Source organism: Pseudonaja textilis, chromosome 1 (assembly GCF_049901715.1).
Source record: "Pseudonaja textilis isolate UNSWEBS1 chromosome 1, rPseTex1.2, whole genome shotgun sequence".
Taxonomy (NCBI): domain Eukaryota; kingdom Metazoa; phylum Chordata; class Lepidosauria; order Squamata; family Elapidae; genus Pseudonaja; species Pseudonaja textilis.
In genome coordinates, this window is record NC_141990.1 from 117,380,000 (window position 1) to 117,399,113 (window position 19,114).

General features: G+C 39.3%; 1 protein-coding gene across 1 annotated transcript in view; it reads left to right on the forward strand.

The window, feature by feature from the left end:
* Positions 1 to 19,114, forward strand: part of COL9A1 (collagen type IX alpha 1 chain) — an 86,754-nt gene that overhangs the window by 49,579 nt on the left and 18,061 nt on the right. Inside the window, exons 21-30 of the mRNA XM_026726543.2 lie at positions 86 to 139; positions 302 to 355; positions 4,644 to 4,697; positions 6,652 to 6,696; positions 11,553 to 11,606; positions 11,721 to 11,774; positions 14,336 to 14,389; positions 15,175 to 15,246; positions 18,073 to 18,108; positions 18,219 to 18,263. Of these exons, the coding sequence (XP_026582328.2) occupies positions 86 to 139; positions 302 to 355; positions 4,644 to 4,697; positions 6,652 to 6,696; positions 11,553 to 11,606; positions 11,721 to 11,774; positions 14,336 to 14,389; positions 15,175 to 15,246; positions 18,073 to 18,108; positions 18,219 to 18,263 (522 nt within the window). The remainder of the gene's footprint in view (positions 1 to 85; positions 140 to 301; positions 356 to 4,643; positions 4,698 to 6,651; positions 6,697 to 11,552; positions 11,607 to 11,720; positions 11,775 to 14,335; positions 14,390 to 15,174; positions 15,247 to 18,072; positions 18,109 to 18,218; positions 18,264 to 19,114) is intronic.

Sequence of the window (19,114 nt, forward strand, 5' to 3'; positions counted from 1 at the left end):
TTCCTTTGCTTTATTCATATCTATTGATCTGTGTGTCATACTTTCAACATGCATTTGTTTTTCAAAAAATATCTCTTATTTTTAGGGTCCACAAGGCACTAGAGGAATTACTGGACTTCCTGGGCCAAAAGGAGAAACTGTATGTATGCCATGATTCTTAGGTGTACTAGAATTTATTATTTATATTTCCAACAGGTTTATGTTGCCTTATAAGGCCAGACAGAAATGTGTGCGACTTAAGTGAACCAGTGTGACTTACATGATACCAGTATATAAAATATAGTCCTATTTCTTCTTCTAGGGTTTACCTGGAGTTGATGGCCATGAAGGTATACCTGCCATGCCAGGAGCAAAGGTACTTAAAGTGAAGTTAATATACCTATTCTCATTTAATATAGCCAAATGGGGACCTGGAAAATAGTATGGAGAAGAAGATGAGTTAGATGAATTAGTATGAATAGGATTCTCAGCTATTATTATTAAAATAGAGCCACCAAACTGAAAGACTATAATAATAGCTGGTGTCAGGGGTGGGATTCAACATTTTTAACAACTGGTTCTGTGGGCATGGCTAGGTGGGCATGGCTAGGTGGGCGTGGCCATGTGACTGAGTGGGGCGTGGCTTCTTCTTTTTTTTTACAGCACCCCTCTCCCATAGTTTACTTTTTTGCCTCCTGGGTCCCAGGGAAGCCTCCTGGAGAGGGGGGGGGGATGCTTTTGATCCCAGAAAGTTTCCTGGGGCCCAGGAAGGCAAAAAATGGAGCATGGGGTGGCACAGCACCCAGTTTCCTCTCACTCACTTGCCCCACCCACCCGATGCTCGCTGCCCCAGTTTAAAGGAGGACTGCTCCCTAGCCATGCATTTTCAAGCAGCCACTTGAAAACACATGACTGTGGGTGGAGCAGCGGTCCGTTAACCTGCAAAACTGTTCCAAGGCTGGATTCTTCATGGACACTAGAAGTATCGCTTCTCCTTGTGAGTAAAGTCACAAGGAGCGAGAAGGAAAGAACGCTGGTGGGGGGGGGGGTGGAATCCAGCCATGGGGAAGTTTGCAGGAGCTGCAAATGCAAGTCCGTTTACCTACAGAACTTCTCTAATGCTGGATTCACTTCCCCTTGTGAGTCAGGTGCCTGGAGTGAGAGGGAATGACAGAGGTGTGCGTGTGTGTGAGAGAGAGAGGGGGGGGAAGGAAGGAAGGAAGGAAAAAGAAAGAAAAAGAAAGAAAGAAAGAAAGAAAGAAAGAAAGAAAGAAAGAAAGAAAGAAAGAAAGAAAGAAAGAAAGAAAGAAAAAAAATAAATAGGGAGAGAGAGAGTGTGTGGTGTGTGTATGAGAGAGAGAGAAAAAGAAAGGAAGGGAGAGAAAGACAGAAAGAGACAAAGAAAGAGAAAGAAAAATAAATAGGAAGGGAGAGAGGGACAGAGCAAACTCTGTTATTTTTAATTGTTCCATTATTTATCATGTATTAATATTTTATACTGTCCCTACACCTAGAGTGATTCTACTGCCTTTCTTTTGCACAGGACTACCACATATTTTTCAGGGTTTACATGCATTCAGTGTCTATAGTCCAGAGCATAAATATATGTGTGTTTAACAGAGTTGAAAGGGACCTTGGAGGTCTTCTAGTCCAACCCCAGCTCAGGCAAGAAAACTGAGGATGCCAAACTCTGAGTAGAGGTCCTGGGAAAGGTGTCAGAATAACACTTAGAAGGGGCTTTTGGGGGAACCCTATACCATTTCAGAGAAATGGCTGTCCAGTCTTTAAAAAATTTCCAGTGATTGATCATCCAGAACTTCTGGGGACAAGCAGGTCCACTGGTTAATTGTTCTCACTGTCAGAAAATTTCTCCTTAGTTTTAGGTTGCTTCACTCTTTGTTCAGTTTCCATCCATTGCTCCATTTAGATCCATTTAGATCAATCCATTTGGACTGGACTGCCATTTGTCAGAAATGGTGTAGGGTCCCCCACTTGGGCAGTGGGTTGGACTAGATGACCTACAAGGTCCCTTCCAACTCTGATTATCTGTATCTGAAGTCGCAAAGAATCATTAAAAGGTTTCATGTTTTTGTTTCCTTGCAACAAGTTTTGGGTCAGAAAAAGAAGAGCAATGCTTCTTGTTTGCCTCCTGGTGCTTTGGAAAATACATTCCCTCCCCCCTTTCTTTGTGGCAGCCCCTTAAAAGCCTGTTACCTATATCACACTCTTGAGTAAAGCATGAGAGCCATTTCCTCCTTTCAGTGGTCCATGAAAGTACATCTATAGTATGCAGATAATAAAGTCAAAAAAGGTGAACAACGTTTTTACAGAACTATAGATAAGTTGAGGCTGGGTGTCAAGGAATGGCTGGGAGGGGAGGGGCCAGGTGAGGCACCCCTTGATGTGAGTGACATTGAGTTGGCCACACCCACCCAGTCACATGACCACCAAGCCACATCCACCAAATAAGCCATGCCCACAGAACCGGTAATAAAAAAATTTGAATTCCACCACTGGTGTGTATATACAAATATTCTGAATGTAGGCTACACTCACACACACCCACACATCCACATACCCACCCACACACCCACACACACACACACACTGGATACTGAAGACAAATAACAGGTAGAAATAATTGCTTCTGTGTAAGAACCATTTATCTGAAAATGGTCTAGATAGAATACTAAATAAACTGAGTCTCACCAACTAAAGACAGAATGTAGAAAACTTATAAATTCCACTTCAAACAACATCTTCTTCAAAATATGTGAGGAACATTCTCAAATGGCATTTCTACCCCCAATGTTTACAGAGATGAAATAAGGAAAGGAAATGAAACAATCTCTGATGGCAAATACGATTTCCTCACATAATGCTTATTAAACAGTAGAACCTACTTTCAGTTTTCATATTTAAACTTGCAATGTTTAAGCCAAGGTGGGTTGAACACTATCGGGGTGGTGGTGGTGGGGAGAAAGAAATGGAAATCAAAGGAAATTATTGAAGTTTTTTGGAACTTGGTAACTTGTTTTCATATTACTTTTATTTTTTTTAAAAAAAGTATTCTGTATTTGATGGACCTATCTTAATCTGTTATTGTGTTATCTGTTTGATGGTTGCTTGTCTGCCTGTCATGTATACTGCTGAATTGCACAGTGGGCAAATAACGCAGCATAAACCAAAATGAACCAAAAATTAATTTATTTAACATTGAAATATCCATATTAAAAGTTATTAATTTCAGCAATTCATAAATTAATCAGAGCATCCCATCATAATCAAGTAGAATACATCATCCAATTAACTGCTGAAAGGTCTCCAGAAGAGCTCCATTTTCGGGTTAGTCTCCTTGAACAGTCAATGAGAAGATAGGATATAAATCAAATACATGCATCCCAGAATATGTGCTGATGGTAACAAATATAGATGGCTTTCAGAGAAGATTTGCTAATTCATGGAAGATAGAACTACAGATGCCCACCAGCCCTTTATGGTTAATTTGCACTGTGCAGAAGTGGATATATTTCCAAATGAGAAACGATTCTGTGTACTAAATGCAAGGAAAACCTTCTATTTGTACGTGGCCCAGTTGCTCAAAGCCAGAACTGAATGAAGACAAATGTTGAAAGGGATGTCACTTTGGTGTGACTAATGGGATCTTCATATACATAACACAACAACTCAAAGAAGATCGGTATCACTGGAGTCTGACACATATAAATGGTATTCACCTCCCTCCGTTTATATCTTTTTAATTATTTCCCTGCAAACATTTACTTCCTGAGACAAGGAAATGCCTATTTTTCTGGCTTGGTCAGTCATGGTAGCTCTTCCTTTCTTAAGGTGGGTACAAAGGGCTTGCTCCCAAAGATCCATGCCAGAGAAAATCCTAGTGATTGTCACTTATGCAGTGTAAGATATATGTCTAGCCACTGCTTCCCCTGAGGCAAGGCAAGATGTTTAGTGAATTACCCATTGAACATGTCTCTTCTACTTGTCTTCCTATTTATGACAGGTACTGTAGCTATTTTCTATCTAGTCTAGATCAATGTTTCTCAACCTATGCTAGCTGGAGAATTCTGGCTTAAGTCCACACCTCTTAAGATTGTCAAGGTCGAGAAATATTGGTCTAGATACAGGCATTAAACACTAATTTCTTAATTAGTGTTTAATATACATATTAGTTACATATTAAATGAATAATATCTGTGCATGCTATTTTTATTTACAATGTCTCTACTGCTTCCTTAAAATGATAGCTTGGTGGATAGAAACACTGAATAAAGATCAAAGTATCAGGTGTTAGAACATACCGTAGGAAGTCCGCATGTCTTCAATATGATCTTTCCAGAGGTAACTTCCTGCCTATTATGAAAATAGAAAGGTGAGGTAGATAGCTTATTCTAACTGGTTAATATCTACATACTACGTCTTTATTTCTTGGGCATATGTTGGTGATTTACTTTAACTGGACAGTTTGCTTAATGCCACATTTAACACATGTGGCAGGGATGGTATTTGTCAAAGTGGGAAAATTATTTATATTCTTGCTATATAACTTTGCACACTATGTAAGCAGATGGCTTGATTCCTTACAAAGATTTCTTCAGAGTCACCTGAAATACACCTGAAATACAAATATATATATATATTTTCAGGGTGAACCAGGAAAACCAGGACCTCCAGGTGATACAGGCATTCAAGGAATCCCTGTAAGTATTTTCCATATTTTTTCCCATATTTAAAATATAAACAAAGTTACATTTCCAAGCTAACAGAAACTGGGTGTTTATTGAGTCAGGCTGTATTTTCAGTAAGAACAGCTTTGAACCAAATAGCAAGATGATGGCGAAAACAAGAAACTTTAAAATGTGGACAAAGTGTATTGGAATGTTACCTGGAAGAAACCTTGTTGCTGACTTGGTTGTATTTGGGGGTGGGGTGGGGGCTTAACTGTAAAAATAAACAATCAAAATGGTGTAATTTTACCATGCTTTGGAGATTTTTTTTAATTTTCATTTTAGGAACCAAATTGTGTGCTTGTAGTATATGTATACAGTGGCAAAAGGGAAAGGCACTCATTCTTAAAAAGTCAATCAGTCTTGCAAATTGCTCAATACAGTTCAAAAAAACCAATTAATTGGAAAATTTCTGGCTGGTTACCTCATTGAGTATAGCAAATTATACACTAGGTACTATCCTGGAAAAGAGTTGACTGGTTGATAAGAGACTGAAGGCTTTAGGGAAGATCAATCAACCCTTGTGGAAAGATATATCCACTGTTCTTGGGTATGTTTTACGTTGCATCCATCCATTCATCAAGACAGCTTTTAATTCAAACCCCAAAGACTGTGAGAGAAATTGGTGACATCCTTCATCAATTACCAGTTTTTCTTGTTGAGCATGATAGTAATTTAGTACAAGTCCAAAATGACATTTTTACTAAAAAAAAAAAAAGGAGTGAAATAAGGTGGTATCTTGGCACTTTTAATTTCTATAGAAATTCTTTGATGCAAAGCAGTGTCACTCTTTTTGCACGTTGACCTGCAACTGTTTTCTGTAAAAACACAAGAGGCTGAAGGCAAATCTTCAAATTCAGGCCTATTATTGTGGAAGGAAAAGATTGGCTACTAACTATAGTAATGAAAAGCTGTTTTCTCTGGAAACCCTGTCATCTGTTGCTACATTGAGAAAATTAACAGTTTGGTTATTGATCAGATCAAACTATTCAAATAACCGCATATTCAAATAACCGCTTGCATAATTATTCCCACGGGGTTCGCTAGTTTATGGATCCAGGCAATGTCCTTTGTTGCTGTGATGTAGCCTGGGGATGGAGTCAAGCGAGTAATCAGCCTAGAGTCATTACATTCCCACAAGCAATTCAAGTTCAGCCGTCCCCTGAATTCCATTAATCCTTCGCTAGCACCAAGTTAATACTGAACGTTAGTTATAAAGGCAAGAACAAATAAATCATCTTAACTGGAACTTAATTTGTGGTCCTGATTTTATCCCTGGCATGTTCCCAGATTGCTGAGGCTTGAAATCTGTGAGACTGTGAATACTAGTCCCACCTTACACATAAAAGCTGGCTGGGTGATTTTGGACCAGTCCCTTTCTCTCAGCCCAACCTACCTCTCAGGATATTGTTTTGGGGAAAATAGGAGGAGAAAGGATTAATTGGTATATTCATCACCTTGGGCTACTTATAAAGTAATAAAGATGGGATAAAGGTCCAATAAATAAATTAAAAAATAAGTAGATCTATATTTTGTAACATTGAGGGCCTCCCCTCTTCCCAAAATTCATTTAGAGCTCTTCTGTGTTCTGTGAAATATCTACCTATGCTGGATGGGTTTGCATTGATGCATATCTGAATGGATAACTTTTTAATAAATATATGTCATTAGGATTGGACATACCGTATGTAGGACATATCCATCATTATAATAGGACACATCAATTTCCTTGTGCCTGTTTATTCTGAGTCGAAGCATTCATTTTTCTTATGTTCCTGGTGAATTTGAGGATGTGATACTTCATTAATTAATATTTGCAGTCTTTCAAGAAAAATGGTTACAAAGTAAAGCAACCTTTTGACATTTCCATCAAGAAATTTCTCCTCAACATTTCAAATGTTTTCAATATCTGATTTTTTTTTTTTAGGGCTTATCTGGCTCTGCTGGAGCACAAGGTGTTGCTGGCCCAAAGGTAAATTATCCTAGGAAATTTGGAAATAGTCCATTCTCTTTACAGATGGAACTGTTATATATCCCTTCTCTTGGGAGCCTAAATGCGACAATCCCATTTATGGTGTCTTCTGTAGAGTGCTGAGCAGTAAGTCGAAAGAGAGAAAGTTTATTTAGTTAGAAAGCTTCATGGCTGAGCAGAGATTTAGATCAAAGTCCCCACAGCCCAAATTCAAAATACCAGCTTCTTATTAACGGGTCTACTGGGATTATCATTTTTACAAGCTACTATTTTCAACAACCCTGAAACAGTTATTGACTCTGAATTTTTATTTCCTTTTGATACCAGTGTTAAAGCAAGTTAAAACTGAAGTGAGACTGTTTTTTGGTGTTCATATAGCATGAAGTTGGTTAATGAAAGGACTATTTACTTTGGATTTGTGCAAGAGGCTAAACTGCAATATAAATCAGTTAAACAGGTTGGTTGATACGACATGCTAAGCCTGGGGTAGGCAATTAATTTTCCCAAGGGGTCACATGAGAAACTGAGACTGTTGTGGAGGGCCACCCAATGCAACCTCCTCAAACTCCATCACCTTCAGGCTGAGGGTGAGCACTGTGCAGGTGCAAAAAATAGGTTTTTTTTTTCCTCCTTGCCCTCCTACAGCCACCAGCCAACTGAAAGAGCCAACTTGGCTTCTTCTCCTGCTTCTTGTGGTGCATTTCTTTACATTTGATTTCTAATTTCCAATTGATCTCACATGGGCCGGACAGTGACAGCCAAAGGGCCAGATGTGGTGGTGGTGGTGGTGGGGGGCTAACATGTCTAGGTCTGTGCTAAGCCATAAAAGGAAACCTAAACAAACTGCATGCTCCACAGCTGGGCTGCTGAAGAAGTCTCTCCTCCACCCCTTGGTATTGGGGAACTTTTCATGCAATGAGAAGAGCTCAGGACTCACAGCAACTAAGAGCTCATCCCAGTAACCTCATGGTTAAACTCATTTTGACTTCGTAGCCTTGGGATCTGGCTCTGGAGGGTTGTGTCATCACCCCTTTGTCATGGTTGGATCATTTCTTAGTCTGGCTATAACTTATTGGCTGCCCATATCTCACAAGATGTGGCCCATTTAGATAGTCTGCCTCAAGCACCTGATGAAGCTAGCTACTTTCTGGTGGGTGCTTGGAGATGTTCCTGACAATTTGTTGGGCAAAATCATTGAGTCCTTGGTTTGCTATTGGCAACAGATGACTTGGCCCTTCCTCCATGCCCTCTCTTGGTTAAGGAAGCACTATCCTTGAGGAAGCAAGTCTATGACTTGGAGGTCTTCCTAAACTTGTAGCCCATACTTAAAGAGTAGGTGGAGCAGAGGTGATATTCAGCAGCGGTAGTGGAAATTTTGAGTAGTTCGGAGAACTGGAGAACTGACTGGAGATTTTACAGTATCCTTCTCCTGCCACACCCACCAAGCCACGCCCACAGAACCGATAGTAAAAAAAAATGAATCCCACCACTGAGGTGGAGGCTGTAGTCAGGAGAGCCTCACCTAGCTTTGGCAAGCCTACTGGAGTGTGAGAAGTTATTTCAGTAAATGAATACTTATGAATACTTGGTCAAACTCCTGCAACTGTCAGGGTACCAAGTAATGGATCCATAGCAAGCAAAATTCGGAGGCAGGTAGATTTCTCAAAGAATTGCTTTATTGGACATATCAAATTGGCACAGATCTGGTGAAAACTGACTCTGAAGATTCCTGCGGTTTCACCTAATTAAAAGTAAAGGCTTGTCACTTTCTCAAAACAATCAATCACATGGTTCAATCACGGGGCTGGCTGCTTTCCTGGTAACATCACTCCTCCTTCCTCTGACCAAGTGTGAGAATGTCCTTGGTTCCCAAGAGAAAATATTTTATTTTGTCTACAAAATCCCATCTATCTCAAACCCGCCCCCCACAACACTGAAGCTCCAAGATGGCTTCGGTCAGGTCAGCTTCAGGGTTGACAGCAACATCCTGTACATGGGGCTGCCTTTAAAGACCTCTTCAAAATTTCAGTTGATTAAGTTAATGCAGCAACCCTTGTATTCCCTGGTCAGACAGCATTAACTTTGCTAATGTTCTGCATTCCTATGAGCTTTCAGGTGCAATTTTTAAGGTGTTGGTAGTGACCTATAAAGCTTTTAGCAAGCTACTTTCGGGACTGTGTTTGGTTACGTGAGTCAGCCTGACCTATTTATTCTTGTCATAAAGCCCAGCTGGCGCTTCTCCATTTGGAGGTGTTTCTTATCCAGTGCTTTGGAATCACCTCCCATTGGAAGTTAGACTTCTGGAAAGGGTGCAGGCAGAGCACTTTCAGAAGGCATTTAGGATCTAACACTTCTTTTTAGATTTTGCTCTCTGCATTGTATTTTGGATATTTGCTTTCTATAGTTTATCCTTCTGGATTTTATTGGATTCTAAATATTTTAATATGTGTATTCTAGTGAAATTGCAGAGAAGCCTCCAGGGTGCAGTGGGGTACAAATGTAATCAATAAATTCACTTGGGAAATTCTGGGTGACTAATTAATAATGTTTTAATCACATTTCAGATACAATATCCATACCGGGTTAATAACTATATATTGAGGCTTGGAATAAGCCATTTATTCCTCATTTAAGAAAAGAGGCAAATATTATCGTCCCAGACAACCCAGGACCTCCCGGGTCCTCATTTCAGAGATATGTCCTTACTAGATTCCTCAAGGGCTACAACAGTGATGGAACTTTTAATGTACTGCCGTCACTAGAAAAAAATAGGCTACATTCATGTCACAGTCAAATATCAGCACAGGGAATATATGGCATTTTATATTCTATCGTGAATTGTTTTGTGATTATTTGTATGTCAGAGCATGGTGGCTTGCACGGTTTGGATGCTGGGATAGAGAGTCAAAGCCCGAGTGCCAATGTGGGCGGGGCTGAGCTCCCATCCTTCACTCCAGCTCATGCGGGGGACATGAAAGGTGCCCCCAACTGGGAGTGGTGGCCCCAACAGGCAATGGGGATGTCACTGGCTAATCCTTTCAACCCAGAAGCGCCTCAGTGCTTTTGCCATGAGAGCTATGCTATTTTTACGTCATAAAATGTTTTTTAAAATTTGCCAAAGTTGAGTTTCATGGGAGCCATGGATCCTGGTTTTTGGATGCATTCCTTAAGTTAGCCCATTTGAGGTACTTTTGTTCAACAATTATTGCCTTGTAATATACAGTTTTGCTCAGTTAAAGGGCAAAGGAAGGAAGGAGAGTTTTAGTAGCATATTGATTGTATTTAACAATCATTGATTGTATTTTACAGAAAAAGAATGGAATATTAGACCTTTTGGATTTGATATAAAAAAAGCACTTTGGCACACCATTATGCTTTTCTGCAACCTTAAAGTAACTGCAATGTTTTTCCAGGTATGAGTAGCTGTGTTCTGCAGTGAATGAAGCACTTGCTGGAGTTGGAATCCTGCACAGTCCTCACAGTGCATTCAGAAAGTAATCAGACCTTCACTTTTGTCAATTTTGTTATGCTGCAGCCTGATTCTTGTTAAAATTCATTTCCCCCCTCCTTAATCTACACTCAGTATCCCATAATGACAAAGTAAAAACAGAAGTTTAGAAATACCTTTAAATTTAATCAAAAGAAAAAAAGCTGAAATATCATACTGGCATAAGTATTCAGACCCTTCATTCAGTTCTTCGTTGAACCACCTTTGGTAGCAATTATAGACTTGAGTCTTTGTGTATATGACACGACAAAGCTTTACAGACCTGAATTGGGGGATTTTCTGCCATTCTTCCTTGCAATTTCCCTCAAGCTCAGTCTGGTTGGATGGCAACCATTAGTGGACAACCATTTTCAGAGATGTTCAATAGAGTTCAGTTTGGGCATCCAGCTCTTGGAAGAGTCCTAGTTCTGCCACATGTTTTCCATTTGAGAATTATGGAGGCCACTGTACTCTTGGGAACCTTCAGTGCAGCAGAAATTTTATTGTAGCCTTCCCCAGATCTGTGCTTTGCAATAATCCCGTCTCTGAGCTCTGCAGGCAGTTCCTTTGACCTCATGGCTTCTGCTGTGCTACAGTAGGCATTGTCAGCTGGGAGCCCTTCTGTAGAGAGTGTGTGCCTTTCCAAATTATGTCCAATCCATTTAATTTGCCACATCAAGGTGATAAATTAAATTTACATCAAGAGAAGTGGGAGGCACCTGAGCTAAAGTGTTGTTGCAAAGGGTCTGAATATTGATGCCAATATAATATTTCAGCTTTTTTTTTCTTTTTTTATACATTTACAGACATTTCCAGGCTTCTATTTTCATTTTGTCATTATGAGGTACTGAGTGTAGATCAATGAGAAAAAAGAAATGAATTTCAACAATTGTAGAATCAGGCTGCAGCATAACAAAATTGCCAAAAGTGAAGGGGGTCTGAATACTTTCTGAATGCACTTGTATATAAAATAAAAGGAAGGCACACAACCCTTTCATTCAAAGGCAGAATGAATGAATCACCACACTGGATTAAAAAGCAAGCTTACACATTGTTAGTTACAAAAGAAGGATGCCTATTCTGAAAAATGGAAGATGGTCCGTAAAAGCCAAAAGGGCCAGCAAAGATAGAAAAATAATTGGCTATGTTTGCTCTCAATCTCCTTGTAGATGAGGTGGGAATGGGACAAAAAACAATTCTGTTATGTGAACAATCTCATAGGGTCAGATAAGGAAAAAGTAGACAGAGGTGGAAAAATGAAGACTAGTAAAAAAGATGTTTAAATAAGGTCGTCTGGTTTCCCACCATTGAAATGGCCTGAAAGTGTCTGTTCTACTTTAAAGGTGCTAAAATCTTTTCTCTCCAACAGGGTGATGTTGGTCCTCCTGGGAAACCTGGCTTGATGGGGAATTCGGGCAAACCTGTAAGATGGTTTCTTTCTCGAGTTCTACCTTTTTTTAAAATCAGAAGATTTGCAACTTTTAAGTATCGATCTTTAAATGTATACAGTGTGTTGTTCTTGCAATCCCACCAACAGGGAGAACCAGGATTACAAGGAGAGCCAGGATCACTGGGACCCAAAGGCCCATCAGTAAGTTTATATATGTTTGGCTTTTGGTTTAGATTGAGGCTCTGGATTTTCTGATCCAGGTTGTTAAAAAAAAATCACTTTCTGATGAGAAGTAATTTATAAACTGGATGCATTGAAGAAGTGGTGGATTTACATTCACTCTCTATTCTTAGGATAGCGCCTTTGTTTTAACTTCCCTCTTTTTTCTCTGTCTTGCTTTGTTTTTTCATCTTCGCTCTCATCAAAATTCAGTAAAACATATATTTATATTCAATAAATTGAAGTTCAGAATTTGATTCCTGTTCTAAGACAGTTCCCAAAAGCTATGAGTTCTCCAAAAGTTTTGAATTTAAGAAAAAGAGGGAATTATGAAATGTATCTTTGGATAGTAACTATATTAATTATGTTTAATTTTAATTAAATGCAAATGAAATTTAATAAATTATTGTTTTTATTCCGGCCCTGGCGTTTTTTTTTAAAACTTTTCAGTGCATAGCTTCCAGTTTGCAATTCAAAAGCTGAGCATGATTTTTGACAGGAAATATTTACACACACAGCTACATTGGGCATAGATAAATCTAATCCCTTTAATTTATACTTGTAATATACATGAAAAGCCAGTGAAATTGCAAATAATCATTGTAGGAGGGCAGCCAAGTTAATTTATCATAACCCCAAATCAAAAGGACTTTGATAACCTTTTCAGATTAACACGTTGCATTAAAAGGCATAAGCTTTTGTGAACTACAGTTCAGGTCATTGCTGTATCTAATGAAGCGATCACTGAAAGTTTACAGTATGTCTTTTAATAATATTTGATGGTAGGAATAGATTATATCAGACTCTTTTTGATTTTTACATAATAGTGGCTCCCCAAAAGTAGTTTGGAAAAAAATTCAAATGCCGTGATGTATATATACCTACAAAGATCAGAATCGTGCAAGCCATGGTATTCTCTGGGATAATCCATGAAAGTCAAAGTTGGACTTGAAAGAAGCAGGATAGGAAGAGTATCTATGCTTTTGAACTTCGATGTTGAGAAGACTCCTGACAATACTGTGGACAACCAAGAATATAGAGCACCGCTGTCCAATTTGCGGCCTGCGGGCCAGATATGTCATACACTGGCCACACCCATGCCCAGTTTAACAAAGGGGGGAAAAGTCCCAATACATCATGTAATGCCACTGTGACACCACGAGTTTGACACCCTAATATCACACAATGTATCATTGAACAGATCAACCCAGAGTTCTCATTCAAAGCATAAACAACCAGGCTCAAATTATTTGACCACGCACACATTATGAAATCTAGTTCTCTGGAGAAAGCTATAATACTGGGAAAGTGGAAAGAAAGAGAAGAAGAGGATAGAGAACCACAAGATGGATGGACTCAATTACAGGCAATGACTGTACCAGGGAACAGTAATGGGAGACCTGAAGGGACAGATTAGGGATCGATCTGCGAGAAAGCCTACCTGTATTGACACTTGGAGTTGAAAATGACTTGGCTTTTCACATAAACCATCAACCAACCAACCAATCAAAAGTAGCTACCTTGCAAAACATTTTCCTATATAGTGCATCATGACTCTTGCAAGGACAGATTTGCTGGGCCTCTACAAGAAACAGCCAAATACTGTAAGCAGTTATGGAATTTTATTTTATTTTATGGAAATGGCATTCCTCAAGCAGAGAATAATTTCAGATACGATAGAATCCTGCGCTACTTTCTCCAAATTGCATGCTTTTTCAGCAATTAGTCATGTACAATGCTCTCAAGAGACCAGTGCGAAAATCAATCAATCCATCCAGCTATATCTATACTTATATCTATCTATATCTATATCTATATCTATCTATCTATCTATCTATCTATCTATCTATCTATCTATCTATCTATCTATCTATCTATCTATCATCTATCATCTATCTATCTATCTTTCTCTGTCTACCTATATCTATATCTATCTATCTACATCTATATCTATCCTTATATCTATATCTATCTATCTATCATCTATCTATCTATCTATCTATCTATCTATCTATCTATCTATCTATCTATCTATCTATCTATCTATCTTTCTCTGTCTATCTATCTATATCTATATCTATATCTATCTATCTACATCTATATCTATACATATCTCTATCTATCTATCTATCTATCTATCTATCTATCTATCTATCTATCTATCTATCTATCATCTATCTATCTATCTCCCTGTGCATTGCTATGAAATGATTTTTGGGAAGAGTTGCAATATGAGTTTTCTTTTAAAAGCATGTATGCATTTATTAGCTATCTCTGGTATTTTATTATCTTATTTTATTTATTTATTTAATTTTATTTAGCTATCTATTATTTAATTAACTTTTTCTATTATTTTTATCATAAAATTGAATTGTAGGGGTTTTTTTTGCAACATGTTTCTTTTTCACTTTTATGTTTCTGTGCTATTATTTGAATGGCTTGATTTTAGTAAAATATTACTATTAATGTTCAAAAGCAGGCAATTTCACATGATGAAATGTAGCTGTTTTTACTTCAACAATATATTTTTTGTTTCCTAAAAGGGTAGCAGAGGTGAGCCAGGCCCTTCTGGTCCTCCAGGGTCACCAGGTAAAATGGTAAGCAGGCAGTCTTGACTTCCATCACACTAGTTTGCTTGGTCAAAGGTTTGCGGTAACCAGGTCATTTACTCAGGAAATGAAAAGATGAAACGTGAATAGGGATCATTGTCAGCTTCATTAATTTTTCAGCTCATGATTCAATTGCATCATTATTTGAACTTCTTTAAAAAATCTACTTTTTTTAACTAGCTTTTTTTTGCTAACATTTTTATGTGTTAGTATCCTAAATAGCTCCTTAATATTAAAATTAGATTTTTAATATTCTTATACCTTTATAAGGAACAGGAATGCTGAAAGGCTAAACCCTCTTCCTCTCCCTTTTTTTTTTTTTGCTAGTAGTTACCCGGCATGAATACTTCCTTTGAAACTGTTCGGATTTCATTTGTGCGGTTTCTGCTGGAAGGCCAGTTTCAATATTCAGGCTCTGAAAGAATTCTCTGTTAGAAGGGAATGCACCAAAGGCTCGGTGGGTTGTAGCATTTTGCCAAACTCATAAAGACCCCCATTGTTTCAGCAGATTGATAAAATCAAGAAGGTCCTTTTTCCCGAAACAGCAAATCATAACAAAGCAATTTTTTCATTTATTTATAACATTTATATAGCTGCCCCACTTCTAACCAACTCTGGGTGGTTCCAGAGTTCAACATATTCTCCTGTTTTGAATGAGATGCACAGCCAGCTATGAGAAAGGTCTAACCCAGAGACTGGTGGCCTATCTCAACTCTCCTGTTCTTCGGTGCAAAAGTGCTCTAAAGCCTTGCCATCTCTGATTGCTTTCACAGGGTGCAGAAGGAGACATCGGACTGCCAGGTTTACCTGGGCCCCCGGGACTGCCTGGTGCTAAAGGCAATAGGGTAAGCAGATGCAGGCCAGAAGATGCTACTCACTTGACTTTGGTTAACTCCTTTTCACAAAACAGAAGCTTTTTGCCTTGTGCCAAATTTAAATCCACTGAAAGAAGAAAAATGAAACGATCATGTCAAGTTTTCTTTTCAGTGTTCTTTGAGAGTTATTGTGCTATATAATTAAAATATTTCCCCCTTTAATTTCCCCCCTCTATTTCTCCTTTGCTGACAGAATAATTCATCTTTCTGTTACAGCAAGAGTCTGGGGTGTAATCCTTTCAACAAGAGAAATAACCTAAAATATGCATTTGTTTGTTCTCACTCTGTCCTTCATAAAGTACTGGCTGCCTGATTTGGCACCTGAGCCAAGTTGTGTTCAAGTCGACCCCATCCTCTTCTGTAATAATTTCAAACCACTCTTAATCCTTTGTCCCATCTTGCAATTCTTTGTTGCCTGTATTCTGTATGACCAGAACCTCTGTTGTTGCTAAAGTTATTCAGACAATTTTTTTGGGTGGATTTTTCCCTTCTGTTTGTTTCCCTGTTTCTAGAGGGGATCTTTCTGATTTTGAAGCCTCTTAATCAGTAGCATCGGCAGAGGGGCTGCGGGGGAGTCAAAGTAATCTAAGTGATGTTGCAGCATTTAGGGGGGATGCCCCCCCCCATTTTCGATGTGTGCTGTGACATCGTACAGATGCCCCCAAGGATGGTGCCGTGCTATAGCAATGCTATTTCCACCATTCTGAGGAAAGCAGTGTCATTGATCGGTACTGATAGCAGAGCTTAGAACAGGGGTGTCAAACTGAAGGCCTGTGGGCTGGATCTGGCCCATGGGGTGCTTTGATCTGCGCCAAGGGGCCACTCCAAAAACAGTGTAGTACCGACCAGTGGTGCATGTGTGCTTCCCGAGCTCCGTTTTTGCTGACAGAGGGTTATAGGAGGCTGTCCCAGCTGAAAATGGAGACTGGGAGCCCATTTTCACTAGCAGAGTGCTTGGGCGAGTGCAGGTGGCCCCAACACGAATGACATCAAGCTGGCCACGCCCACCCCAGCCCTCCAAAGTCAAATACAACTCTGGGGCGGCCCTCCATGAAATCAAGTTTGACACCCTTGGCTTAGAAGAATAGAGTCATGTCCTTCTATTTGTAATCCAGGATAATTTCAGATGATTGCCTTCATACTTTCAATGCCTAATTATTTAATCAGCCATTTTATAAAAGTGCTTTCTTTTGACCTGATAGCCAGAATGATATTTTCAGAAAGACAAAGCCAGCTGGATCACCTCGGACCACTCATTCTCTCTCAGCGTTAGAAAGAAGACAAAGGGAAACCACTTCTGAAATTTTCCCAAAGCCTGCAGGAAAATATCCAAGCAGTCATCAGTAGTCAAGGCTGTTTTGAATTCTCCCCCACCCCCCCAAAAAACCCCAATTGCATTGGTACAAGAAATCTGCTTTGGAAGGATTTGTACATGTAGGAATATGGATAATAGCTTCTCTTTGCCTTTTGCTAGTGCTGGTTAAGTCTTTCCATAGCAACGGTGGTTTCTGCAATACACATGATTTTTTGACTGTATTTTGCTTACAATTTTTCCTATTGATATTTCCCCCTAATGCAAATACTAATTGGGATCACTTATGCAAACTGTTATACTGGTACACCTTAGGACTGAACCATTCGCTTACAATTCCTCAGGGAACTTACAATTCCTCAGGGAACTTGATTTGGTTTTTTTTAAAATCCAATCTTAGCACACTAGTTATTTCTTCTGTCCCAAATACAGTCCAGCATTGCAGGCAAGGAGTCACAGGATGCAGGGTAATGAGGCACAAATTACCTCCACTCTCTTTGCAGCATGTCTCCTCCAAGCCTGTTGCAAAGATGTTTTCCTAACTTCCAGTGATCTCTGCAGTGATACATTTGCCACTCCTGACCCACAACGAAAGAACTCCAACAGCTAGCCATGCTTTTACAACCCCAGATATGCAATTTAAGCAGGATATTTTTTTTTACTGACTTATGATCAACTTTCAGGGCACCAGTGTGTGGATCTAGTTTGTATGACTAAGTCTTGATCTTTGAGCAGAACAGATCATCTACAGTGACAATCACAGGGAGGGAGATTACCCTGCCATTTATAAGCCAACAATTGTTGCTGCAGATGTTCCTGACTTTGGTGATGCTTTTTAAGAAGCGGTTAAAGCACATGCTCACAACCAGCGAACCCCTTGCCAATAAAAAGTGCAGCCCACCTCTGAACTGATTACAGTGTTACTATCATGATTATCACCCGACCAGGGCTGTAAAACTCACGACCTGCAGGCAGGGTGTATCACACACTGGCCATGCCCATGCCTAGTTTAGCGAAGGGGGAAAAAGTCGCAACATATCATGTGATGACATCGTGACGATGCGAGTTTGACACCCTGCCCTAGATCATTGATTCTCTGAAAGTGCAGTCATTTCAAATTGCGTGACATTCCTGGAGAGAATTTTCCCTGTACACCGGTTTAAGTGGGCACTTCCAGAGGCCTGAATGAAGCCACCTTTGGAACTGCCTCAACCTTTGAACTGGATGGGGACCTTGCTTTCCCAAGAGTTTTCATTCCACTGGACATGAGACTGTAAATATGTGGATGTGGATTAAGATGATAAAATGCTAAGTATTCATAGAGCCTGCTTTTATGTTTTAATGTTTAATTAATATTCCATTCATGTTTTAAGATTGGGTAGCAGAGCACTCTAAGAGTCAAATCGTACATTTTCACTTTCTAAATACAGCCCTGACTCACTGTTTAATTATTAGTCCACTTTGTATTTTTCATTTGCATTTAGGGTTTAGCTGGTGGACGAGGGCCAAAAGGAGAACAAGTGAGTATATAAACTTGCACAGTCCATTTATTTTCCAAACTTGTAAAAAAATCAGGAAAATATGCGGTGCCCATTTACAATCTAGGCTTGTCTGTCTTTTTATATTGCAGGGTCCCGCTGGGGGAGAAGGAGAAGCTGGACAAAGAGGCGACCGTGTAAGACTCAATATTCACTCCTTTCAATAGGAAATATTCAGACTTAAAATACAAAAAACCCACCCCTATTGTGTCTTTTAGTGTGACTAAATAGTTCAAGGAAATTGTTATAGCAAACACTACAAATTTCATAAAGGAAGCCTTTTGTGCAGAGGTGATATTCTGACCAGTTCTGGAGAACCGGTAGCGGAAATTTTGAGTAATTCAGAGAACCAGCAAATCCCACCTCTGGCTGGAGATTTTACAGTATCCTTCCCCTTCCACGCCCACCAAGCCACGCCAACAGAATTGGTAGTAAAAAAATGTGAATCCCACCATTGCTTTAGTGATGTAGCAAAATATTAGGAAGGGATTTGCAACACTCTAGCTGCAGTAAAGTCACAAAGCTGCCTGTTTCCACACTTATTATTTATTCAATTTATATGGGTGGGTAATTGAAAACAACCAGATACAGCCTCCAAAAAGGATTAAAGACATGTCATTGTGATAAATAACAGACACAAATGCCACCTGACTAGGTAATGGTAGTCTTCCCAGAAAGAAGAAGGCCAATAACCCTCTCCAAATCAAGAAATGTGAGCTGGTGACAAAGTCTTTGCTGAACTTGATGACAGCCTGAGAACTGCCATCATTAACACGTCTCTTTCCTACCCAGAAGTGATTGGCTTATTTGGTTCACAGAGTAGCACCTCATTTACTTACCTGAGTTGATTAGCCCAAGTTGATTAGGGTTAGGGTTAGCTTGAAAATAAATTTCCCTCTTCATATAAAAATAAATGCATGAATCATGTTAGCAGCTCTCAAGGCCAAGCTAACCTTCATTGGTTTATTCTCAGGTGCTAGTTCCACAT